Below are 25,679 nucleotides of genomic sequence, written 5' to 3'. Positions count from 1 at the left end.
TCCCTACTTCCCTCTTTTCATTTCTTGTCCATAGATTAGGCGATTGACCCTTTTTTTATCCTGCAACGGTTATGACGTTGACGAGTGTTCTCTTGGAATATTATTCGGAGAAATCTGCTGGTCGCAATGAGCGGTGACTAGCAATGGGAATTGGAATAAAGTTGGCTACTGAATGGAGGCAGTAGGCAGCTTCACTGTACACTAGACTGACGATTATGCCTGCGAGTGTATGCGCTTATGAGCTGAGCAGCTCGGAGCAATAATTCGAAAAGCAGAGTTGAAGACGACATAAAATGGCTTGAGGTGCTTATGTGTGAGCGTGAACGGTGATTTCAAGAGAAGAACCGTGTTCTCTATTATAAGCCTATTAATTTCCTCATAGTTGCGTTGGGTTCTCAAAACCTGCATATCTTCCAGTCGTGATGCTCCATCCCTGTAGTGACCACTTTTCGATTCGCGAATTTCTTGAACTTCAACGACCAAAACACCCGGCTAGCTCTCAGCCTATACAACCAAACGCCATCTACCTTATTCACGCTGTGACCCTCCACTACCTAAACTTTCCGCGTACAAACCCAAATTTTCGCCCATTTGAATACCGCCTCGATCCACCTCATCGCAAACGCGACATCCGCCATCATGGCGCCGGTCCAAATCAGCGAAGTCAAGGGCAACACGCGCGAAAACAGGACAGCAGCACACTCGCACATCAAAGGATTGGGCTTACGGCCCGATGGACGCGCGGATCAGAGCAGTGGGGGTTTCATAGGGCAGGTGGCTGCAAGAGAGGTACGATACTTTCCCAGGAGCGCAAGAGCTTATGGCAGAAGCAGAGCTAGCTGCTGCGCTGTTGGAGCTCGCTCTGATAGCTTTTGCGGGCTGCCGAATAGTCATCATCAAATTTCATCTTGCTAATTCATCGACTGGATATGTAGGCATGCGGTGTTGTGGTTGACCTTGTTCGCGCAAAGAAGATGTCTGGACGGGCGGTCTTGCTTGCAGGTGGACCTGGCACGGGCAAGACGGCGCTGGCGCTCGCGGTGTCGCAGGAGCTGGGGACTAAAGTGCCCTTCTGCCCCATCGTGGGAAGTGAGATATATTCGGCGGAGGTGAAGAAGACGGAGGCACTTATGGAGAACTTCAGGAGAGCAATAGGTACGGCACTCTTACAGCTTCGTGCTTTATTCCCACGTTGGTATCCTAGACCTATCATGTTTCTGGAAGTAGTGAACGGCTACGGCGGAAGCTCTCTACGCTTCACGAGACTATGAGTAATGGTGGATAAATGCTAACGAAAGCTAATGTAGGGCTCCGCGTCCGCGAAACCAAAGAAGTCTACGAAGGCGAAGTGACCGAGCTTACGCCTGAGGAAGCTGAAAATCCCCTCGGGGGTTACGGTCGCACAATCTCACACCTCCTGATCACCCTCAAATCCGCCAAAGGCACCAAAAAGCTGCGACTTGACCCCTCAATTTATGAAGCTATACAAAAAGAACGCGTGCGCCTTGGGGACGTCATCTACATTGAAGCTAACACGGGTGCCGTCAAGCGAGTTGGTCGCTCAGATGCTTATGCTACCGAATTCGATCTTGAGGCGGAAGAGTATGTACCAATACCTAAGGGAGATGTGCACAAGAAGAAGGAGATTGTGCAGGATGTGACACTGCATGATCTGGATATGGCCAACGCGAGACCACAGGGAGGGCAGGATATCATGAGCATGATGGGCCAGCTGATGAAGCCGAAGAAGACGGAGATTACAGAGAAGTTAAGGCAGGAGATTAATAAGGTGGTTAATAAGTACATCGACCAGGGCGTAGCCGATCTAGTACCTGGTGTTTTGTTTATCGATGAGGTATGCCACATTCGTTCAACCACCTCTATCTTCACTTCGAATTCTTCCATCCTTCCATTCAGAAAATCGATTTACTAACTAATCATCAGGTCCACATGCTCGACCTCGAATCATTTACGTACCTCAACCGCGCTTTAGAATCCCCCCTCTCCCCCCTCGTCATTCTCGCCTCCAATCGTGGCCTCACGCATATCCGCGGCAGTTCCTCTCTTCCACCATCTGCCCACGGCTTACCTCCGGACCTCCTTGCTCGTCTTCTCATTATCCCAACGCACCCCTACGCACCTCTAGAAATCCGCTCTATCATCCGCACGAGGGCGCGCACCGAAGGCCTTGCCATCTCAGACGCGGCACTTGGCAAATTGGGAGAGCTAGGAGAGAAGGTCAGTCTGCGGTATGCACTGCAACTAATGGCTCCGGCAAGTGTGTTAGCGAGGGTTGGTGGCAAGGAGGGTGGTGAGGTGGGAGTCGAGGAGATTACGGAGTGTGAAGGACTATTTTTGGATGCGAAAAGGAGTGCGCAGGTGCTTGGTACTAACGAGGGGTATATCGCATAGGAACTTAGGAAGAATAACTATGATTAGGATGTACGATAGATATCCTGGTATGAGAGTGTAGGATATAATCGCGGATCTCAGGTGTTCTCGTGAAGGCTATAGAGTATTACTTGATTGCAGGATCTCTTAGAATAGAGAGTTCAGAAAAGTTTAGTAAACGGCTCGACGTAGAGGTGTATATTCTAAGTTGGACAGTGAGAATTCTTATTCAGAATACTAGAATCATGCTTGGATGGAATTATTTTGATGCTCTCAGCTCCACTTCCCGATTGGCTCTTTGAACCGCGGTCCGATCTCGAAATCTCCCTCCACCCGCAAACGCCATATCTCTTCCCTCAACCTCAATCCACCACATTCACACACCAAACCCACTCACGAGCCCACCCCCCTTCCATCTCTCAAAATCAGCAATGCGTCCGTCCGTCTCCCTCCCCCGCCTCCTCTCCGCTCGCACTCTTTCCCGCCGCACCCTCAGCACCACCCCCCGCCACGGTGCCGCCTCTCCCTTCAAAACTGCCCCCTCGCCCCCTCGCCTCCCAAAAGAAGAGCAAGAGATATTCGAGCAGCTGCAGAAAGCGAGCACAGGCGCCTTCAGCACACCCAAAGCCTCCTCCACCCCCTCCAACCCCACCCCCTCGGCACCCACCACCGCGTCCGAGCCGAAGGCGCGGATCAACCAGTCGCCTGCTTCGGATTCCGGGTCCGAAGAGACGATTAGAGTCGAGGCGGCGGGAGAGGGCGAGGAGCTGCATCCGAATCTGAGGCGCGGCGCGCCGCCGGAGTTTGAGGGCAACGTCAATCCGAAGACGGGAGAGGTCGGTGGGCCGAAGAATGAGCCGCTGAGGTGGGGGCATCGGGGGGATTGGAGCTATAATGGGCGGGTGACGGATTTCTAGGAGAGAGGTGGAAGGGAATTTGGGGCGGTGCGGGTTGCGCGGAGTTTGGGGGGTTGTATATATTTGACGAGTTGAAGCGTGTATGGGGGGGATTCGTGAGGTGTTAGTGCATTGGGATTGGAGTTGGAAAATTGGGTGCTTTGGAGTTTTTAGATATGTGTATTAGTATGTATTAACACCTACGAGAAATTTAGCAATGGGCAGTCTTCGAACTTGCCCAGGATGCAATTTATTACCCTCAATCATTGAGTCTGCCAGTCTCAACGGGGTTGAGATCTGCTTAGCACCTTAAACGCGAAACCAGGAACTAGGCAGGGTCATTATTAATCAACAGAGGAGCTCATTGTACAAGTCCTCCTAGCCCAACGTTAAGATGTTGGGTAAACACAAAGTCTGCACACCAGCCTTCCCCAACTCGTCTATAAAAGGATTGTCGTTTCCCCTCAAGTATGCTTTCCCATTAGCAAGAATAGAGGAGCAGGATGGAGTAAGCAGCTTCTCGGTATTCTTTACGCTTTATATATACACCCGGGAACATAAAACACAAAGACCTAGTATATCATATATAGACGCCTTACCTTTCACCTTCTCTCAAATAGCCTGGAAGAGCACGTACAGGCTTATTAAAGAGGCCATTTCACTAGTGTCAACCCATCCTAATGGCATACGAAGTCACCCACCACATGAGATGGAAAGCATTATCGAAGGATATAATGCCTTGGCCAATTTTCTAAATAACATACTAAAGCACTGCCGGTGCACCCAGCCACGCAGAGTCACCTTTTTTGCTCGCCCGAGGAGAGGACAGGCATGCATCGCTTTTTTAGGGATGTGCTCTATATAAACCACCAGCACTTTGAAGCAAACAATGGAATAAAATATTACAGTCAGTTGAGGTAAAATGGTGATAAGTCATTGCATGTGTCATGACAGTAATGTGTGAGAGAATTATCTATTCATCTATATACCAGCGCTAAAATGGCAATGACTTGTATAGACAACATATATATTGACGGTAGGCGCGACAATCGCGGTGCGGCGCTTCTATAAGCGGACGGTGTCAGTAAGGGCGCTCCTTGAGTCCAGATGGAAGATTGGCCAGTAAGATTTTGCCGGAAAGGAAGTGACCAGTGCAGTAGAAGAATTACGTCCGCATAACAGGAACATGTATACGAGAGATTCTGCAGGTGGAAATTTCGACTCATGAATAAGGAAAGACAGAAACATAGACAAGGAAGGATATAGAAAAGAAAGTAGAATAGAAATATCGAAATGATTCGCCGGACTCCAACGACCCAGGGTATATCCGCAATTGATGCCGAAGAATGCCTGTTCTCCAAACGCCGGTTCGAATAGGGGTTAAATAAAGAAAATAAACTTACTGTCCAAGTGCAACTCCCAGCTGGTTCACCGCATCACAAGCCTGCTTCTCTTGGCTAGACACATCTTCCATGTTCACGACGTTGTTGTCATTGAACACTATCCGCTTATATCCGTTTGACCCGCCCCAACTCTCCCACGTGGGAGCGTCCGAGATCTTATACTTGTTCGGATCGAGGCTCCTGATGAAGCTGGCCCAGTACTTGTGGATGAATTTCCCGGCGTCGGTGTCGCCGTCGTAGAATACGGAAGTTAGCTCGCCTACATGAGTAGCACCACCGACATTCCAACGATAATTCCATGTTTGGCCCCCGCTGGCGTTATAAAAGACGCTAGAGATATTCATGCCAGGGCAGATGTAGCGCAGGTGGCCGTAAACTTGCGCAGCCTGGGTTCTCCATGCTGGGTCGTTCTGGGTATTGGAGGGGCCGGGGAACACGGCGCGGAGCTGGTTGAGGTCGGACGTGGTTGCAGTGGGGAATTGGTCTTTGATGAATTGGTCTGAGAGTTTCTGGGAGTCAATAGTTTTTGGAGTAAAAGTTATGCCTTCATTTGTGTCATCGCCAAAGATGGCAGGAACCTTAACGAAATGGCCATCAGCGAGTTCATCATACGTATAGCCCTTGATGAAGTCATCGTCGAGTGTGGGACCCCAGAAATAGAGTGGTGGGTCTGCTGCTCCGGGGAATGAGATATTGAGACCTCGTACGGCGGCTTGAAATCCGACCGCATCCATTTCCTGAAGACATTGGATATTTTTGCAACCTGCTGCTTTGAGTAATGCGTCATACATGAATTCGCTCTCTTTCACAGTACGAAGCACGGGGAAAGCCTGTGACTCGGCAGCTATGCCATGGAAGAGCTTATTGTCAACTCCGCCATAGGCTGTTGTCTGAAGTACGACGGACCCTGCTCCAGCGCTGGCGCCACCAAGGACAACCTGATTCGGATCCCCGCCAAACTGATGAGCGTAGTTAGTATAACTAGACTTAGTACAAAAGAAGAGGGGCTTGGAGTAGGTTGTGCCCCAAATGAAAGTGAATGTACCTGCTTTATGTGAGTGTTAACCCATCTCAACAATTGCTGCTGATCTTTCAAACCGTTGTTAAGGCTGAAGCTCTTGTTTCCAGCAATTTCACTGCTCGCAAGGAAACCGTACGGCCCGACCCTGTAGTTAAAGTCCACGACAACCATATCCATTTCACCAGCCTTGATGAGGCTGCTACCGTTATAATTCGCATTCGAATCGCCGTTAAATCCGCCTCCCTGGATAAAGACAAACACTGGGACTGGATTGGTGCTTATTGCATTGGATGAGGCGTAAACATTAGCGAATAAACAGTCTTCGGATTCGGGATCGCCGAATTCTACTTTTAGATCGAAAGTTGTTCCAATGCAGAGTGGGCCATACTGGTATTTACATTAGCTATGACTCAAGGCTTTCAGTGGTTGATAGCACTAGAAAAGAATAGATACTCACGCTATTGGCCTCCTGGATACTGCTATTGGCGGGGGGGNCTTGTGGGGCAGCGAAACGCATACCGTCTACTCGAGACACTGGGCTAGCATAGCGCATCCCGAGCCACTGAGTGACACCATTTGGCAGAGCTGTCCCTTTATATTTAGCATAGCCAAGATCAACGAGAGTGTCGACAGCTGCTATATCCCGGACGCAGAAAGCTAAGAGGAGGAAGACTAAGAACATGCTTGATAGGCTCGAATGAAAGTATAGACTTTTAGGAAACATTTGTGGATGAACTCGGGAGGGGTTTGAGTGATAAGTCTGGCAGTATAATAATCTTCAAGGTTCTGTTATGGAGGTGAGGGTGGATGTCGCTAGTGGTTTTGCTTGAATTAAACGCCCCTTCCTTGATTGACGTATGAAAGAATGAAAGAGGATCGGAAGTGCAGAAAAAAGAAAGGCAGCACAGAAGCTCTATACTGCATGTTTGAAAGAAAGCTGAAGGGTTTATATTTTCACGATGCCTCAATTCGCTGTAAACCATTAGGTGTCAAAGAAGCAGAAGATCATCGAAGCGTACGTACTGGCATCCGCAACTCTTTGTAATGGCTCCTCCTGGGCGCTCTGCACTGATGTGTGCCGTGATAGTTGAAGGAGCAAAGAGGACAGTGAGCTGTCTGCCAGGCTTATGCACAGCCCGAGACCCGTTAGAGGAAGGATTACTGCCAGGGATCTACAGCTCAGCTCAGGCTTTGCTACGAACGCGGGTAAGGAAACGGGCAGGATGACAATTGCCGTCGCCGGGATTGGCCCGCTGCAATTGGGTTGTCGATCGGAAATCACTGTCTCAAATCTCAACACAACATAGGGCCGACAGCAGGTGGCCAGAGGAATGCAGCAACACAGCATACGCCCGCCAATCGTCGTCTTAATGGTCTCATCCGGACTGATGAGGTTGAAAAAGAGTATTCACAAATCTGTGGCCAAGCACTTCCAAGAGCAAGTTCTAGGCGATTAGTCGCTTGTACTTCCCATGTTGGTGAGTAGCATTTTCTTAGCACTTTGGTGGCCGCTTGTCTCAGGCCGTCAGACCCCTTATTCGTACATATTTTTATATCATGCTTTGGCCACCAACAGTTTGCCGATCACGCTGTCCCCTTGCCTAGCTAATCCGCTTCGGCTGAATAACCGAAACAATGCCTCCCTATTGCTGCCATCTATCAGGGGTTATGCGCAGCTAGCTGCACTTCTGGTCCAATCAATATCCCCAGCACTCAAATTTTCGCATCCCACAGCCTCCTTTCATGGCTTTGCTAAAGAGCTTTAGGTAGTCCAGAAATAGAGCACATGCTGCGGCAGCCGGGAAAAAAGGCATAACGCCTAAATACTCTCCCGTTATTGGAATAGCGTTGCGGATCACGCCAAAACGCCCTTCTGGCGCCTCTGGCTGGCCAAAGCCAAGACGTGTTAAGACTTGCCCGTGCCTGATCGACTATGATCGACACGCGCCTTTAACAGGAAGTGGAAAGAAGATATATATACTTTTCCTCCCCGCCCTATCGATGACACAGGACCACTGAATAAGCTTCCTCGTGGAGAGCCGATCGCAATTTTTTGTTTGAGTATGAAAAGCTTCACCAGCCTGCATTTCGGAAGACGCGTAATACGTTTCGATATCCTCCTTGTTTCTCTTGCTACGTTAAATAAGTGGCGTCTAGCAACAGGCTGTGATATCCTCATAGGAGATATTATGATACAGTGCGTAGGATCGTATGCTCACCACATCTCCGTACTCGCCCGAGTGGCTTTAATGAAAATGGTCTTAGAGATAAGGGAAAACCAATCCTTACTACCCATCCCTGTTAGGTTTGGAGATTCAATAGGCATCAATATCTGAATAAGTTTCTCGAGGCTAGGCATAATACCCAACCGTAAGAGTAAATTGCATGCATCCATAAATGATTACGTCACAAAGACATGACCTTTTCTCTTCAGCCCTGTTTCACGCCCATGCGGTATTGCACTAAACGTCAGAACAGAAAGATAAACATATCTACGGACTAGGATTGCCTTTGTGGAGTAGGAAAAAGCGCCTGAGCACGAGATGCATACCGGCGCCTATCGGGAAATAGAAGATAACACGAATGTGACGTTTCGAGCGAGTAGATATGGAGGTGGATACTGCACTCCCTTTCATCCTGCTAAGCAATTAAGAGACGTATAGCATGATAGAGGTAGTGCGGAAGAACAATTCCAGGCAACGAAGGAACCTTGTCCTTCTCCAGTGCTATGCAAATTATTCATTAAAAGCATAGTCAATAGTATGAAAGCGGGCGGGAACTAGGAAGAGATTAAACATTCCACAACTTCTTGAATAGGCTTTGCAAAAAATGCGCGCATAATGTAATTCTTCCAACGTACAGCACTGAGTAAACATGTTAATAACCATTGCCACACAACCGTTTGAAGGGCAGCCAAAGTGGAAGTCATACGAATTGCGCATTGCTAAGGATCCGTACGAGCATTTGAAAATAATAATAAGATATTGAGCGTACTAAAGCTTCAGGTAGGAGTCTTCTCATATAACATTTGCTTTCACTTCCTAGAGAGCGATAGATCAAGCATCAATATTCTTGGCGCACAGCCCCAGCTGTGGGTGAGGCTAAATGGGCAGGTGGCTTGTTTCTGGCGAGGGTGAACCTGACCAATCGATCCGCCATGTGCATGCTAATGTCCATACAGAACTCGAGAGTGACGCTCACTTGACAACACAATCACTAGACTCATTGCACAGGACCCGCCGCTCCAAATCCTTCCAGCTCATGCCGTTCGTTTTGTGAGCTTCGACTTCCCGCCGCCGCCAAAGAAGCCCCGCTCTTCTTCCCGAAATCGTCGCGTGCCCTCCAACGAGCGTAAGATTGGCAGCCCTGGAAGGTAGCAAGGGTAAGAAGAGTTCTGTAGGAGAATCTTTTGAACTAAAGGAACTTCGTGAACCAACCGGTGAACCAAGCAAGGCGCGCAGTGTTGAAACCAAGCGTGAGCGCAAGAGGCGGGAGAAGCTTAAGCAGCTTCTCGCGGCTGACGAGATGAAGTTTTCGCACAGCTTGCAGTTCAACTCTGTGCCAGACTGGAGCAGCCACTATATAGCATACAGTAATCTCAAAAAATTGTTAGTATATCTTCAATAACCACAGACATCTCGGCTCCGCTGACCGTGGTGTCTTCACGTAGAATCTACACCCTCGAGAAGAAGTTACATCAAGCCAGTGCCCAAAATCTCGATGGAGAATCATCTCCCCTCCTCAACGGCTCTGTCGATGACCCTGACAAGATATTCTCGAACGCCTTAGACCACGAACTGGAGAAAATATGCTCGTTCTACCAGCTGAAGGAGTTGGAGATATATGGAGATGTTGACAGGTTGTTAAGAGATGAAGAGTCCTACGAAGAGGACCAGGAGGCATTAGAGGCGGAGCAGAGTGAACAGCCGCCAGGTACTCGGGGAAGCAAGAGACCACGTTCGAGCAGCATTTTCAGGACTATTGGATTCAGACAACCCCGACGGACAAGCACAATGAGCCGATCCTATGAAGACGAAGATGGTGATAGTGACGATGATGATGACGATGAGACTTCAAGGCTACGGAAGCCCAAAAGCAGGGACGGCAAAAAGATATGGGATTCGCATACTGAGGATGATTTGCGGGCTTCTACAGACTTCGCCTCGTCACGACGGAGGACGAGTCTTGCATTCGACGACTACAACGATATGTCCTTTTCCGCATTGTACGACTCGGGTGTCTCACTGAAGAAGAGAACGATTAGCCTCTATGTTTCAATATGCGAGTTACGCTCCTTCATCCAACTCAATAAGACCGGTTTCACAAAGGTCTTGAAGAAGTACGACAAAATTTTAGACCGCAATTTGAAAAGAGCATATCTCGAGCAGAACGTAGATACGGCATATGCCTTTCAAAAGTCCACCATGGACCACCTATCCGAAAATCTATCCAGGATTGAAACTGCATATTCCAAAATTTGCACAAAGGGAGATGTTGCAGAGGCGAAACGGGAGTTGAGGCTTCACCTAAGAGAGCATGTGGTTTGGGAACGTAATACTGTGTGGAGAGAGATGATCGGGATTGAGCGAAAATCTCAAGCTGCCAATATGGGCATCAGACAGACCATGCTTGGTCAAGAGACAGACCCCCGAAAACTTAGACTTCAGGGCGACGAAGTCGAGGCCGATATGAAAGAGATTAATACGCCAATTGGGAGATATCGATGCCCACAATGGCTCCTCAGCTCAACTTTCTATACCCTGATTGTCATATTCGCTATCTTCTTATTGCTATTGTTTATCCCGAGCATGAAGAAGCCCGAGCAACAAAACTGCTTGGCCCTAGTCATCTTTGTTAGTTTACTGTGGGCTACTGAGGTATGTAATCATAAGCCATACACGCCATCTCTGCTCACACAATTGCCAGGCCATCCCTCTCTTTGTGACTTCATTACTAGTCCCTTTTCTGGCGGTAGTTCTAAGAGTCGTTTGCGAGGATGAGGGGCCACACACTCGACTTAACTCTAAAGCTGCGGCTTCATATGTTTTTGCTGCGATGTGGACTCCCGTAATTATGCTACTTCTTGGCGGCTTCACAATCGCTGCCGCGCTTTCCAAGTACAACATTGCTAAGATGATGGCTACGTTTGTGTTGAGTAAAGCTGGGACCAAACCCAGAACGGTGCTCGTAACGAGTATGTTTGTAGCTATGTTTGCGAGTATGTGGATTAGCAATGTTGCGGCGCCTGTTCTCTGCTATTCAATCATCCAAGTAAGCCTACCGTCGGATTGAATTCATACCATATAACTAATGAACTCCAGCCCATCCTCCGCAACCTCCCCTCTGATTCTGCGATGACCAAAGCACTCCTTCTTGGCATCGCGTTGTCCTCGAACATAGGTGGTGCTGCCTCCCCCATTGCCTCACCCCAAAATCTCATTGCCCTCCAAAACATGTCACCCCCACTAGACTGGGGTAGGTGGTTCTTCATTGCCCTCCCTGTCTGTATTATATCCATTCTTCTTATCTGGATTCTCTTACTTGCAACTTTTAAACCTGGTCGTAACACAACAATTGTACCAATTCGACCTATGAGGGACAGTTTCTCGGGCATACAGTGGTTCATCAGCATCGTCACCATCATAACGATCGCACTGTGGTGTGTAACGCACCAACTCGAACCAATCCTCGGAGATATGGGTGTCGTAGCCATCATTCCCATAGTCCTATTCTTTGGTACTGGTATCCTTACTAAGGAGGATTTCAACAACTTCCTTTGGACCATCATTATCCTTGCTGCTGGTGGCCTCGCGCTTGGGAAAGCAGTCAACAGCTCTGGCCTTCTTCACACTATTGCCCACACCATCACTGATAAAGTTGGGGGATTAAGTCTGTATAGTGTGCTAGTTGTGTTCGCGACACTAATATTAGTCGTCGCTACGTTCATTAGCCACACTGTTGCAGCATTGATCGTGCTGCCGCTTGTGCAGAAGGTAGGCCAAGGAATGAGCGAGCCACATCCAAATTTGCTAGTTATGGGGAGCGTATTGATGTGTTCAGCGGCGATGGGCTTGCCGACAAGTGGGTTTCCAAATATGAGTAAGTGTTTTCTTCTCTTTTTCCCCACTACCAACGTGAAACCCCATTTGCTTATCCTTTCCCAATACGTTATCGACCTCCCCGAACACGAGACGTAATATCAAGGAAATGATAGTTTACTGATATTTCCCCTTTAGCTGCTATCATGATGGAAGATTCGCAAACCGGCCAACGCTACCTGCATGTCAAGCACTTCATTACACGCGGTGTCCCCGCCTCCATCATCACTTTCTTCATCATTATTACGGTTGGGTACGGATTGATGCTTGTAGTTGGGCTCTAAGCTTCCCCTCTCGTCAATTCCCCAGTTCCAGCGCGGAGCGGATTTTTAGAACGGTTAAACGATGAAAGCTAAGAAAAGGTTCTCGATTTGGAAAATGAAGGGGTATTTTTATCTTGTGCCTTGGTAACTCTTTCAGTTAGAGGTTTGTCGGATTTATCGGAGAGAAGAAAATGAGGCGGTTTGATTAAGTTGTGCTGTATACCATCAAGGACCGATGTTGATCGTGCATATGTGCCCATATCTTTTACTGGCTAAATGACGCCAGCGATGCTGAAACCGTGCCTAGAGCTTAATATCTCCTCACGAGGCTCGTACAGTGAAGGCTTTGTCAGTCCGGGAAGTTGTTATAAGACTCGTTAGAGTTTCCGCAGAATTCCCGCAGGATTCGGTAAATTCAGAGTAGATTAATAGTATGCATAAGCGGATGCGTAATAGTGCTACTTTCGACACTCGTCCGGACTACATGATGCTTCGAAGACGGTACAGCGGCCCGTTTGCAAAAACGTGAGTAAAAGATATAAAAGTCAGAAATGAGGGCGGAGGACAGCGAATGTATAAGTAGGCTTCAAACAAAAACAAAGGAAACTCTTTATCAACACAGTCCAAAGGAATATCGACCTATACGGATAACGGTATCCCAGCCTTAGATTTCAACCCAGACTCAAATCTCCTCCACAGAATTTCACTGACTCCCTCCAGGTATCTTGCGCTCCAAACAGAGCCCATCAAATCCTTTCACCATAGGTTGCCACCCTCTTTGCTGCTTTTGCTGCTGTTGTCCTTTCAGTGCCAGCACCAGAACCAGAGGTCGATATCAAGCGCGATTTAAAACTTTCCAAATTGATTAAGCGTGCGGAGATTGAGAAACACCAGGGCTGTTTTTGCTACAAGGGAACGCTTGACCGCCGTAACCAGGCTGGGTGCACCTTGGAGTACCTGCTAGTTACTGAGCAATTGGAGCGGTTTAAAGTCAGGTTGGGGGTGGTGTTAGGGCAAAGATATAAGGTAAAGGCAGTTTATGGGGGTTTAGGCGTGTCAAACTGCCCAATTGGCCCAAAAAGACCGGCCCCATTGGCAACGCCAATGGGGACAATATATAACCTCAAATTCTGGCTGACAAGACGCGAAGGAGGGGGAAAAGAGGTAGAAGAGACCAGACACAACAGATCGAATTTCAACTATCTTGTGAGAACTCGTGTGAAGATTGATCTATGAAGAAAATGAGGCTATATAACGTGTTTGACCACTCCCCGGGCCACACCAGTCCTCGGGCCACTCCAAAAACCACCAAAAATCGAGAAAATCGCATTTTGATATCTTGACAACGGCTTTATAATAAATTCTAAAATTTCATAGCTAGCCTTTTATGCCTATTCTAAGACTCCTGTTAAAGTTCTAGAATAATAAGCCTAGCCGTTATCAAGATATTGAGTTTTGGCCCCCAATTTTGAGCTAAATTGCTATTCCTCTAGAACTACTGAATGAATTACTTCTAAAGTCAGAGTAGAGTCTTAGAATAGGCATAAAAGGTTAGTTATAGAATTTTAGAATTTATTATAAAGCCGTTGTTAAGATATCAAAATGCGATTTTCTCGATTTTTGGTGGTTTTTGGAGTGGCCCGAGGACTGGTGTGGCCCGGGGAGTGGTCAAACACGTTTTACATGATGGATGAGTCATAGGTAGGGGGGGGACTAAGCCACATTTGGCGTCTGACATATCTTGACGAAATTAGGAAAACATGTTCATGAAGTCCTAAGGCCGTTACAGTAAAACAACTTCTCAAATGATGAAAACCAAGTTCGAAAGGCCAATATCCGAATTCGTAGTCCAAAAATCTCCGGTACAATTAAGTTAGATTTCGCCCTGCCTCAATGACAATTTCGCCTTCTTGCCCTACGTTCCAACATCTCTACGTTCATTCTTCTCCCCATACACGTCCATGTGTCTTTTCAACACATCTTTCCGGATGGAACTATACTTGCACCCCTCAGCATTGCACAGGAAGCTTCGTTCGTCACCATGTATCTTCTTATGGCGACAGTGGTCCTTCATCGAATTGAAAGCTGTTCCGCAGTTCTCATAATTGCACGTGTGCCGTTTGGAATTGGGCCCCCAAATTAACGAACAATTGAGAATTCCGCTAATACATCAAAGTGAAAATCGGGGAGTCCTAACCGTCAGTGCAACCGGTATGAGCGATAAACAGTTCCTCCGTTCATAACATCACAACCTAAACTCAAGATCAACTCTCCGTACGGCGGCTAGAGACGCTTGAAGAATTTGGCGAAGCATCTTTTGAAGCATCTCCATGCATATTTCGCACGTGTCTTGCTAAAGCATCTTTCCGTATGAAGCCCTTTCTCACGTACTTGCATCCCGTGGCCGTGCAGAAGAAAGTCGAAACATCGGTGTGAGTGAGTTCGTGGCGGCGGAGGTCCTTCGGTGAGATGAACCCCTTCGAACAGTCCGGATGTGTGCATTTATGTGGTCGGTTGTGCTTCTTGAGATGGCGGCTGGGAGCGGTTAGCAAATTTCTTAATAACTCACAAGGGAAAGAGCACCGAGCGGGTGAACAGATGCGCAGTTTTTCAACTTTGCAGACGGCCAAAGAATTTTAGACATACTGAAGCAACGAACGGTTTTCGAAGGAAGAACTGCAATACTGGCAAGTATGTCTGGTACTGGGCCGTTCTAAACGAATTGGACTAGAAAGAAAAGGGCCCTCTTCGGCAGCTGTTGAACCAGTCACTTCCGGGTCCTGGAGAATAGAGCTAGTCTTCAATGCTCCTTGAATGTCACCGGCGAACGGGCTATGACGCCGGTAGCTGCAAGAGCTAGCACTATCTTGCACCCCAAGACTTTCAACGGTTTGTAGAGAGAAAGTCGGAGTTATTAGCGGCGTTGGATTAATTAAATGGACTGTGGAAGTATTACTGGTGGGTCCGCCGGAATAACTTAATGTTTGGGTTGCATCGGAGTCCCAAAACGTGAAATCAGAGTGGCTTGGTGAGACTAATTGGATAGGCTGCAAGGAAGATATGGACGGCCCTGGTGCGTTTTCAGAGACCGGAGTAATGCTGATAGGATCCAACTCGTATGAGTCTTGGATAGCGAGATTCTGAGCACGATGAGTATTGTCTCATCCGGATAGCGACGAAAGCTCGACTTACGGGATCTATAGGTAACTGGCCTGCATGAACGGCCGTTTCTGGAGGGGAAGGACCACCTAAGAATATCTCAAAAAAGTCGGCATTTTCGTGCAGAGCATCTCCAGAACCCCAGCTGTCCGTCCATGGCTTAAAATTCGGAAGGTCAGATTGATCTTCAGTACTACCAACGTTAAATTGCTCCGTCTCTTGCTCTTCTACAGGTCGCACGAAAGGAAACGTTGGTGTATCCTCATTATCGGTAAAAAGGTTGTTGAAATGTGGTGACTCCTTTGAATACGTAAGAAAGAAAATATACGGCGCGCAGGAATTTGTTGGAGAAACGGAAATTTTGCTTCAAGGGCGGAGACAGAGGTCCCCGCAATGCGAAGACAAGTGACAAAGATAAGCTCTAATTATGGCGCTTTGGCTTTAAAAGAACTAAAAAATTGCGAAAAACCTTAACAATACAAATTTAGATGAAGCAAATAAATATAGATCATATAAAAGGAAGCCGATCAAAATATGAGGTAAGGCTGAGGATTACACTTAGATGAACAGTCAGCTGTGGGAGGTCCTCCCCATGCCGCCGGTGGCGACAGTGGAGAGGGGAAAGTTTGATGCCGCGGGCGAAGTTTTAATGCAAGCCGTGATGGGCTGGGGGAAGAAGTGAGAGTGTTGGATTGCTTGGAAAACCTGTGGATGGACTTGCTTTAAGTACAGGAGGGAGGGTGGCCTCACAGAAAAGGCTGAAAAGTGGCCATGAGCGCGAGCCAATGATGATCCCAAGACTGGGGTGGCCACCGTAAGGTCTCGGGCAGCCTCGCTTCATCATTGCTGGCCACTTCCTGGCCCGCTGGAGCCACTAGGAGTGATATGTTGGCACTTTGATTTTCAGAGATCACGTACAAGAAAAAGCGTAGAAGTTTGTTGCAATTGATTGCAGCGAAGAAGAGACCGCCACGTGATCCCCTCTGACGAGCCAAGGTCAACACAACCTATTTAATGCTGCAAGGATGGACTTCAAAGGTAGGCCATCGAGTGAAAGTCTACGAAGGACCATAGTCTATCTACATAAAATGTGGTGAATGTAGAGTGTATTAGATCACTGAATAGGCATGGCGCGGAATATACAGAGTTGGCCCATGCATTAGCCCGTCGCCAAGAGACTGGCCGCCCCTTGTTTTTCAGACTAATTACTATACATCTGCAAATGCAAATAGTTAATTCTGAGAAGACCTATTCTCTGAATAGGCTTTGATAAAAGGAATACAAATTCATGCTCCGGATCACGTATAGCAGGCCTTGTATTAGTAAATCTTACCATTCACCGTTTCTGCGAACTCACGGTAATCGAAGGCACCACTTCCTTTTCCCATAACCCTTCTAGCTCTCCTGCATCAAAAACCCCCTTCAAGCGCCACCTCATCCACACCTCCCAGCAATGATCGCCTCGTCAATCTCCCGCGCCGCCGTCCTCGCCATCCAGGGGACCCTAACCTTCCCCAACGTGACCTCGCGCCACACCCTCCAGCACATCCGCCCAGCCAGCACTCGAGACCCGGCCCTGCTACCGCAACTGCTCTATAGCGCCCCAGCTGCGCTGCGGCTGCACCGGGTACACGGAGACAGCGTCGCCGTGCGCGAGTAACTGTGTGGGCGCGCCGACGCACCACCAGCACCAGCACCAACACCAGCACCAGCAGCAGCCCCGCCCCATCCCCGCCTTCGCATGCCGCCCCTGCGCCAGCCTCTCCATCTCACTGTACCCAAAACCCGACGAACCCCCCAAGACCGGACCGAACTCCTGATCCCCTCTGCCGCCAACTCCGCGCAAGAAGCCGCGCTGCTCTCCCACCTACGCGCCAGCACGCCCCCGCCTAACGTCACCGACGACGGGACGGTCATCCTGGTGCGCGCGTACCTCGATGTCGCGCGCATCCGCGTGCTAGAGCGCGTGCGGCGGGAGCGCGAGCGGAATGCGCAGGCAATGCGGCGGCGGCGGGCGGAGCGGGAGGCGGCGAAGCTAAGGGATGGGGAGCTGGGTTCGGTTAGCAAGGAGTTGTCATGGGGGGATGAGATGGCGAGACGAGGGAGTATGGTGGGCGGTTGGGGCGGCTGTGGGGAGGGATAGTCGGGGGGAAGATTCCGGCGCGGAGGAGGAGAGGGAAGGTGTCTGTTCGGAGGGCGGCTGATGCTATGGAGATCGATTCTGGGAATGTCGGGGACGCTGAGAATGGTGAGAATGGTGGGAGTGGCGGAACTCGAAATCACCAGACTTCCGCAAGGGCAAAAAGTAGGCCGCTTACGATCTCTCGTCGAGAGAAGAAATTGAGCCAGCGGGCGAAGGAGACTAAGGACATTGAAGAGGCGCTGGAGAAAATATCCATTTGATTCTTTTCCTCGGGGGTTAAGGGAAACACTAGGACGAAAATGACATTTCCGGATGAAGTCCTGATTGTCCCCAGATCCGTAATCCCGTAGTCTGAGCGAATGTATTTAGATATTGAAGAGTGTTATAGATAATTGAGTCCCTAACGCCACATTCAACTTTAAGTGTTTGGACCAGTTAATGTACGAGCCTACCCTAGCTATAGAGATTTTTAGACGCGTCTTGGAAGGTTGATATCGAATAAGAGGACTACGAAGATCAAGGACTACGATGGTCACCATTTGTGCAGACTGACTTCTGATCAAAATATTCTAAGACGACATCGGCTTCCGCGTAGAAATTTTTCCGAATTGGATTCACCCCCCATCTCCCTCACCCGCTACATCAGGTAAGAACGCCATCGATAGCACCGGTATAATGCTAGCCGTAAGAAGTCTAAGGCATAACTCTACGCACCATTGCATAAATACATATGCAGTGCGGTAAAGACTAGACCTAGAGCAGCAGTGGCCAAATCCAGCGCAAGAAGCGGATGACCTCAAGCAGCATGATTAAAAGTCGTAGATGGTTCTTATGAACACTAGAAAATTGTGGAGATCTATGTTTGTGGGCGGGTGTAAACGCAATTTTGCTGGTTGGCGGTAACGTAGCCTATGGGCTTTGACGGTTGGGGGTCTTACTGTACCACTTGCCTATTTAAGCTTAAGCAGGGATCAAGCTGCGTCAGCCAAAGCGCTTGCGATCGCTGCGCAATTGACGGCAGAGGCATCTACTATTACATTTGAGGCAGCAACGGCTCACTCAAAGGCTTTAAAAGCGGCTACAAAAAGGTAGATGAAGAGGTCAATACGCAGGTAGAGGTAGAGGACGACGAGCAGAGCAATTCGAGCGACAGTGAGGTGTCAGATAAGGACGTTGGCGTGGATATGGGCGACGTCGTGTTAATAGACACCCAATCGCGATTGCCCAGCTCTATAAGAAAGGCTTAAGCCTCTAATTAAGGAATAAGCACCTTAACCTTATTGTCTAACCCTATTACAATTCCTTTTTTATCTATATTATATTAATCGCCTAGGGGGATTACGTACTTAGTAATAGTAGCTTTATAGAGATTAAACCACTCTTTAATAATCTCCGGATCCCTAGTATCCTTTCGCTCTTAACTAAGGCCTTAGGCAAATTAAACCTTAAGCTCTAGGTGTTAGGTAAGGAAGTTTTTATACTAGTGTTGAGTAAGCTCTAGAGGACCCTTCTTTACAGTAAGGATGCTTTTAGCTATAGATTTAAGGTATTAAATTCAAGGTGGCCAACCCCAGGCTCCCATTATATTAATCTATTTAACTAGGGAGTCCTCCTTAATAACCAAGAGCTTTTAAAGCTTTTGGTGATACTCCTTGCTTAATTGGCGACCGTTGCGACGATGGTAAACAGAAGAAGGCGACAGACCGTATATTTGGGCAAGAAAACGGCCAGATTGATTAGGATTGGCTTCCAATAATTGAAGAACAATTTGCATTCGATCTCCTTGATCAAGCGACAGCAATTGGGGGGTAGTAGAGGACATAGTGGTGGTGTAGTAAAGGAGTATTTTGATGTTTTGATTTTGATTTTGGTATGAGGCCCGTGCACTGTCTCGGGTGGCTGTCTCGTTTGGGTGGCTAAGACGTTGACCCATGCATTAATCTCCACAGGTGACTTTGTGCTGCCACCTTCCGCTTGCGCGCGCAAGCGCAGTGTCCGCCTTCAAACCACAATCCCCTCACATGTAACAAACCTTACACACGTAGACTCAGGAAACATAGCATGAGCTGATCCCTTCAAGGGAACCTCCGGTTCTTGTAACAGGGTTTTTGTCCATGAATGTGGTAAACACATGTGTTATCTTTATAGGGAGCTACCTTAACACGAATGGACTTCATAAGTGCCTGGGAGAGATCAAAGAGGAAATCTTCGGTGTAGTAGTTCCTTTTGGCCTCATCCATCCATTCTGCATCGTTGACATAAACAAACCAGTCTACCCATAGACGCCTTGCTGAGTCGCCACCAACAGTGTTCTCGTAAATTTTGCGAGTCTTGTGGATAGGATAGGATTTCTCATTGAGTACCTTTTGTATTAGCGCGTCGATCGCAGCGTCTTTGTAGTCGCCGTCCTGAATTTTATCCCCAAATATGTACGCAGATGTGAGACGCTCCCACTCAACCTCCATCTCAACGTCCTCTTCTGTAAAGAACACTCCAGTATACAGCCAATGAATATACGTTAAGACAACGTGCGGATCGTCTTCTGGTAATGGAATAACGCGGTCCTGAGCTTCTTTCCATTCTCGCTTAGTGGCATTCGCAAAGAATTGTGCGGATGCGCAGAGAACGTCTTGATGGATGCAAAAATTCGCAGGATTCTCTGCTCCGACAGAAAGTGTTATTATATTAACCCCAAGCCTTGTTCTCGGATTAGTGCAGGTGTTTTATATATAACTTAAAGTAACTTACTTAGGAGCCTCTGCGGACGGCTTCCGTTGAGGTATATCTTTAAAAGACGGAGCTAGAGGTATTGTGATACTTATTCATGTATTGTTGATACGGGGGTCTTAAGTTGTCCCTTTATTGAGTGAATGTTCAAGCGAGGATGTTGAGAGTGTGCGGGACAGATTGTCGATTCGCGGGGTTTATTAGGTGGGAAAGATTTAGGATGCGAAAATCTTGGCGTCATGTTCACGTGCAGCCGGCGGTCAAGGGTGACGACTGTGTAGCTATTCTGCAACTTGCTGTAAGCGTTTCCGCATATTCTTGTTTATATTCGTTGTTATATACAGTACGGCTTACGGGAGCTAGCAGGAGGGACGGTCGACGCGCACTGGCCATACTTTATGAGCCGCTACTATACCCTCGTGATAATGACAGACTGAGAAAGTGCTCGCTATCTACACCGGCCGGCCTAATAACTAATATATAGTACTCCTTAACACCCAATCTATCTCTATCCTCTATCTTATCCTTATCTTTGCTAGACTTCTTCCTAGCGATAATATATCGTTCCTTAAAAAGATCCTCGTCCTCCTTAATATTATACTATATCCATCCTCTTTTCGTTTTACTAAAATCTAAGATAATATAATATTTCCTATCTAATTCCATTATACAATCCTAAAACTCCCCTACGTTAGTAATTAGTATAAGTTTACGCCCCTTATTAAACTAGAGGTTATTAATCCAATTAACTATACTAAAAGAGATGTCTATAAACTAAATGCCTCTATTATATGCTATCTATAACTATAATAATATATTTTAGGTAGGGTACTTAATCCGCTCTATCTTATTATTAGACTTCTACTATAAGAGATTTCTGTAAAAGTACTGCTTAAAGATACTATATTTACTTTAGCATTTTAAAGCGCGTACAATACGGGCCTCTAACTTAGATATTGCACTAACTCTATTAGTCTTCTCTGTAAGATTACGCTTTAAGTAGTCCTTAATAAAACTAAATAAATTCTATAGTATGCTAGTAGCCTAACTTAAGGAACCGGTTTAAGAAGTTTAGATTAAGTATAAAGAACTTCCTTTAAAATAAGCTATAGAGCAAAATATCTAAGTTAGGAAGATATTGGTCTATTAAATATTGCTTAAGCTTTTCCCTTTTTAGTTTAGTACTGTTAGCGACTCAGTCAATCGAGATATAAGTACGGCAAAAGGGTCGCGCAAGCCTGTATGATTGGATTGTCTATAAACGAGAATCTAAAGCTAAAGAAAGGAAAGGAGAAGAAGGGGAGCGCCGCTCGAAGCTATATACGATCTTCGCGTCACGTGACCGCAATATGCGGCAATCTATGGCAACTTGCCGGTGCGTAGTTCTGCTAAGTTCTACCAGTGCCGTAACATTACCCCCCCCCTCTAAAAAAGCCTACCCTTAGGCTTTGCCGCTAAAAGTCTTAGTAAGAGAATCTAACCAATTAGATAACTTTAACCGCCGGTTAAAGTTCCTAGATATTTTAACACCTTATATAACTAAGAAATTTCTAGGGCGTTTTTATCTTTATGTTCTTCTGGTAGCTTATTATCTTTATTATACTAGCATTCTATTCACTTATCTAGGTACTTTAGCAGTCTGGGTTTATTAGGGTAACGGCTATAAAACTCCTAAAGCTTATAGGGGCTACCTATAAAGTTCTATATAGGGTACTAAGTAGGGTCTAGGTTATATCCTTTCCAACTAATATAATACTTTAACGTTCCCTTTATAAGTTTATAGGCTAGTATTTCTTTAATTTCCTATTTATTATCGTTGTTAACTTAAATTAGTAGGGAAGGTTTATTCTTTTATCCGGGTAATAGGTTATTTATAGCTTTCTATAGCTTATCCGGTAAAAAGATAGGGTAGACTTTAATTAAGTTTAGGAGCTTAACCTTATATAAGTTGCCTACTTTATTAAAAATCTTATATAGTCCTACTATCTTATAATCTAGCTTATGGCTAGGCCGTTTTATCTTCTAGTTCTTTATTATAACCTAAACTATATTATCTATAGTAAAATTAAGCTCGCGCCTATACTTATTTACTGTAAGGGATATTATTGCGGACACCTTAAGTTGCCCTTAGGATAACCCCCGGACGCCCCTCGGATGGTCGCCGGTCACATACCAGAGGCACGTACCCGTAATATATAGTCTCCATGATCCCAAAGGCCTTACCTCCTTAAGGATTCGTCTCTCTTACTAATCTATCCTGTTCTAATTATGTCCTTATAGCCCCCTATCTACAAGATCCCCTTATATTTAAATCCTTCCTATTCTTTTTTAGAAGGGTAGTCGGCTTTAAGGACCAGATTATTTGTTTATATCATTTATTTACAACTACTATCCTCCCTTAAAATCTCGCGACGACCTAAACAGAAACTCTATGGATACCTTATAGAAAGCTGTCGCGTAAAGGCAGGAAGGTCCCTCTAATAGCAAAAGATTGCGATAATATAACCCTTTAGGTAAGATGGTTGAATGAGCCCTAATACCTAAATACTCTAGGAGCTTAAAGACTCTTATACACCTACGGTTACCGCTGAGGAAAATGTAGATACCCTCTATAACGGTCGCAACGCTGCTAGAAAGTAACTAAAACCCCTCTAGCCCCACCTAGGCCAATTAGAAGATTAAGCGCTAGAGGTAACTCTAAGATCTTCCCCTAAGCTAAAAATACTAGAGGAATATACTAACGCGTTTAACTAGGGAACCAACCGGAACCCTCCTGGAAGACCACCGGCCTATAATTGGCATAGTAGTGGTATATAGACTGCTTATAAGCCAAGCGGGCCTACCCCTTTAGGTAATCTAAGCTAATTACTAACTTAGGACCCGAGCCTTATTGGGAAGCCTATACTAGCTACTAGTACTAATACTACCTCTATAATAAGAGCCTCCCCAGGCCTAAGTTTGGAAGGTTAAGAGCCCTATACCAATCTCCTTTAAGACGGATATCGGGAAGCTATTATAAGGCTCTTAGAAGCTATACGGGAGGAAGCTACTAATAAATATATTAGAACCCTTTAAGGGCAAATTTAGATCTAATAGGGTCTAATTTAAGCTAGATAAATTCTTTTATAACCTAGTTAAGGCTAAGGGCTTCCTAGGAGCTATCTAGTACCTACCTAAAGAGGTATAAAAGACTTAGAGAGTTATCTACGCTATAAACGGAAAAAGGATATAGACTAACTGGCTAAGGCCTCCGGTAGTTTAAAACTCCGCCATAGACCCAACGCCCAATAGTTGGACGATTGGGTTTGTAAGGTAGACAACTTCTTTAAGATGCTAATAATACGAGATAATACTAAAGAGCGTATACGCTGGATTATTAGTAAGATTAAAGACTAATTACTAAACTAGATTGCACTTAATTAGCTTATATGGCCACAGCTGCAAACCTTTTTAAAGAAATGGACTTAAGATCTGTATATTGTATAATATAATAATGCAGAGCTATTCTAGAATAGGATATAGCTAGACCGCCACGACTTCTGCCAGTTTATAAACTTTATAGAAACTCGTGCTTAATAGATAGATTTAGAGCCCTTTAAAAACAAGGACGGTAGCATTTATAAAAAGGAGAAGATCGGGTTTATCTAGGCTAAAATTAAGCTAGTAATTTATGATGAAATAAAGCGCGTAGGAGCCCTATTACGGATTACTATATATGCGGATTTTAAACGAGTAGTTCTAAATGCTGAAGACGCGGTAAGGAACTAGACCTCTTTTAGTAGGAAGCTAAGGGGTTACCAAAAGCGCGGGCACTTTAGTAGTAATATAGGGTAGACCTAACCTTTAAAAAAGCCGTTCTTAAAGAGAACTTTGGAAGGGTTAAAGTCAGAAACCTTAAATAATAGGAAAGACTCCTAGGGCTAACCTGATACCCGTCCGGCACCTTTATAAAAACACTCTAAGAAGTTAAGAGAAAACTCTAGAGGTAGATCTTATTAGAAAAATAAGTAGGGTGATAACCGTACTAATAATTTAAAAAAAAAAAAGCCCTAGTTGCGGACCTTTCCTAGCTATAACTAGGGCAAGATACGGAAGGAGAGACTCTCTGTATTGCTATTAAGCTAGAAATAATACTCCCTATAGATGAGGTATAATAGTTTTAAGCACTATACGATAGTGGCGCCGAAATTAATCTTATATAATATGATTTAGTAAAAGAGCATAAACTTATCCTATTGTAAAGGTGGCGGAAACCTATTACAGGCTTCCTAAATAAGTATTGGATTAAGCTATATAGTGCCTATAAGCTTATAGTATTAGTGGCTGATATATATAACCGTACTAAGGCGGTCGGCCCGTAACCCTTTTAGGCGGCTAACTTTATAGGTTATAACTTTATCCTTAAATACCCTTAGCTTGTGGAAGTAAATCTTAAGATACGCTTTAAGATAGGAGCCTTTAAATAGTAGAATAATAAAGATTTAAAAGGGCGTATATTACTAATAAGCTTAAAGGACATCCTAGAGAATATAGCCCTAGGTAAAATAGTATACGCTCTATACCTAAAGGAGTATCGGATTTAACCCCTATTTAATAGTAAGATGGGTATAGAGCTTAGTATAGATGATAACCCCTCTATAATGGAGACCCTATAGGGAACTACTAAATAGGTCGCGGAGATATTATAAGGAGGCGGCGATCTTAAGGATTTTATAAGATACTTTAACCGCTATGGGTTACTCTGGCTTAAGTAATATACGGAAAGTATACTATAGCACCTTAAACGCTGCGTTAAGGAGTTCCCTACCCTCTATTGGCTACCGTATAAAACGGTTCGATATATAGTGGTAACTATATATAAGTAACTATTATAGCGCATAATGCTGCCTGTAAGTATCCTAAGGGAGCTCCGGGACCTACTTAATAATAACGCGAAGGATAAACGCGACCCTAATTTGTTAAATATTCTAGTAGGCCTAAGGGATTTATTAAGGGTATTTTTGGGTAGGAGAGCTAAAGTCCTACCGTAGAACTTAAAGTATGATTATGCAATTAATCTAAAAGAAGGTAAATAACCGCCGAACCTTCCTATTTATAACCTCTTACGTAAAGAGCTTGAGATCCTATAGGAGTACCTTAATAGCTTACTAGAAAAGGGATNGATNCGGCNTANTAAGTCNCCGTTAGGCGCGCCGATNNTCTTNNTCCTAAAACNAGATAGAACTATAAGGCTATATATAGACTATCGCGGTCTTAATAAGATTATAATTAAAAACTGTTACCTACTACTACTGGTTAGTAAAATGCTAAATTAACTATTTAGGGCGAAGATCTTTATAAAGTTAGATTTATAAGACGCCTATTATAGGCTCCGTATTAAAGAAGGGGATAAGTAGAAGACCGCTTTTAAGACCTAATACGGCCACTTTAAGTATCTAGTGATGCCTTTTAGGCTAGCTAATATACCTGCAATATTCCAATCGTATATTTACAAAGCCTTAGGGGGACTAGTTGACCGCATATACGTTATCTATTTAGATAACATTTTAATCTACTTAAAAGACGAGAATTAATACAA

At 45.7% G+C, this 25,679-nt stretch overlaps 6 protein-coding genes across 6 annotated transcripts; 3 read left to right on the top strand and 3 right to left on the bottom strand.

The window, feature by feature from the left end:
* Positions 1 to 599: 599 nt before the first annotated feature.
* On the top strand, positions 600 to 2,648 carry K441DRAFT_664585 (TIP49-domain-containing protein). Its single transcript, XM_067649373.1, has 4 exons — positions 600 to 789; positions 936 to 1,155; positions 1,308 to 1,855; positions 1,945 to 2,648. The coding sequence occupies exons 1-4, from the start codon at positions 640 to 642 to the stop codon at positions 2,410 to 2,412; spliced, it is 1,386 nt and encodes a 461-aa protein (XP_067501118.1). The 5' UTR covers positions 600 to 639; the 3' UTR covers positions 2,413 to 2,648.
* A 106-nt stretch (positions 2,649 to 2,754) lies between these two features.
* On the top strand, positions 2,755 to 3,446 carry K441DRAFT_664584 (DUF1674-domain-containing protein). Its single transcript, XM_067649372.1, has one exon. The coding sequence runs from the start codon at positions 2,823 to 2,825 to the stop codon at positions 3,306 to 3,308; it is 486 nt and encodes a 161-aa protein (XP_067501117.1). The 5' UTR covers positions 2,755 to 2,822; the 3' UTR covers positions 3,309 to 3,446.
* Positions 3,447 to 4,686: 1,240 nt separating this feature from the next.
* K441DRAFT_688854 (triacylglycerol lipase-like protein) lies at positions 4,687 to 6,393 on the bottom strand (the record flags this gene model as incomplete). Its single annotated transcript, XM_067652237.1, has 3 exons — positions 4,687 to 5,649; positions 5,736 to 6,098; positions 6,169 to 6,393. 3 exons carry the CDS (start codon positions 6,391 to 6,393, stop codon positions 4,687 to 4,689), a joined length of 1,551 nt encoding a protein of 516 aa, XP_067501116.1.
* A 2,466-nt stretch (positions 6,394 to 8,859) lies between these two features.
* Positions 8,860 to 12,587, top strand: K441DRAFT_616117 (SPX domain-containing protein). Its single transcript, XM_067645734.1, has 5 exons — positions 8,860 to 9,319; positions 9,382 to 10,588; positions 10,638 to 10,982; positions 11,033 to 11,810; positions 11,948 to 12,587. Exons 1-5 carry the CDS (start codon positions 9,237 to 9,239, stop codon positions 12,091 to 12,093), a joined length of 2,559 nt encoding a protein of 852 aa, XP_067501115.1. The 5' UTR covers positions 8,860 to 9,236; the 3' UTR covers positions 12,094 to 12,587.
* A 1,667-nt stretch (positions 12,588 to 14,254) lies between these two features.
* K441DRAFT_728974 (uncharacterized protein) lies at positions 14,255 to 15,497 on the bottom strand (the record flags this gene model as incomplete). The annotated part of the gene is made up of 4 exons (XM_067654184.1): positions 14,255 to 14,607; positions 14,719 to 15,212; positions 15,265 to 15,424; positions 15,472 to 15,497. The coding sequence occupies 4 exons, from the start codon at positions 15,495 to 15,497 to the stop codon at positions 14,337 to 14,339; spliced, it is 951 nt and encodes a 316-aa protein (XP_067501114.1). The 3' UTR covers positions 14,255 to 14,336.
* A 3,711-nt stretch (positions 15,498 to 19,208) lies between these two features.
* K441DRAFT_641453 (uncharacterized protein) lies at positions 19,209 to 20,313 on the bottom strand. Its single transcript, XM_067646652.1, has 2 exons — positions 20,123 to 20,313; positions 19,209 to 20,071 (listed from the first exon to the last, which is right to left on the bottom strand). Exon 2 carries the CDS (start codon positions 19,837 to 19,839, stop codon positions 19,450 to 19,452), a length of 390 nt encoding a protein of 129 aa, XP_067501113.1. The 5' UTR covers positions 19,840 to 20,071; positions 20,123 to 20,313; the 3' UTR covers positions 19,209 to 19,449.
* Between the last annotated feature and the right edge of the window lie 5,366 nt (positions 20,314 to 25,679).

This window comes from Cenococcum geophilum (assembly GCF_001692895.1).
Source record: "Cenococcum geophilum 1.58 unplaced genomic scaffold K441scaffold_38, whole genome shotgun sequence".
Classification (NCBI taxonomy): Eukaryota; Fungi; Ascomycota; class Dothideomycetes; order Gloniales; family Gloniaceae; genus Cenococcum; species Cenococcum geophilum.
The sequence above is the reverse complement of the archived record's forward strand: the minus strand, read 5'-3'. Positions and strand labels throughout refer to the sequence as shown.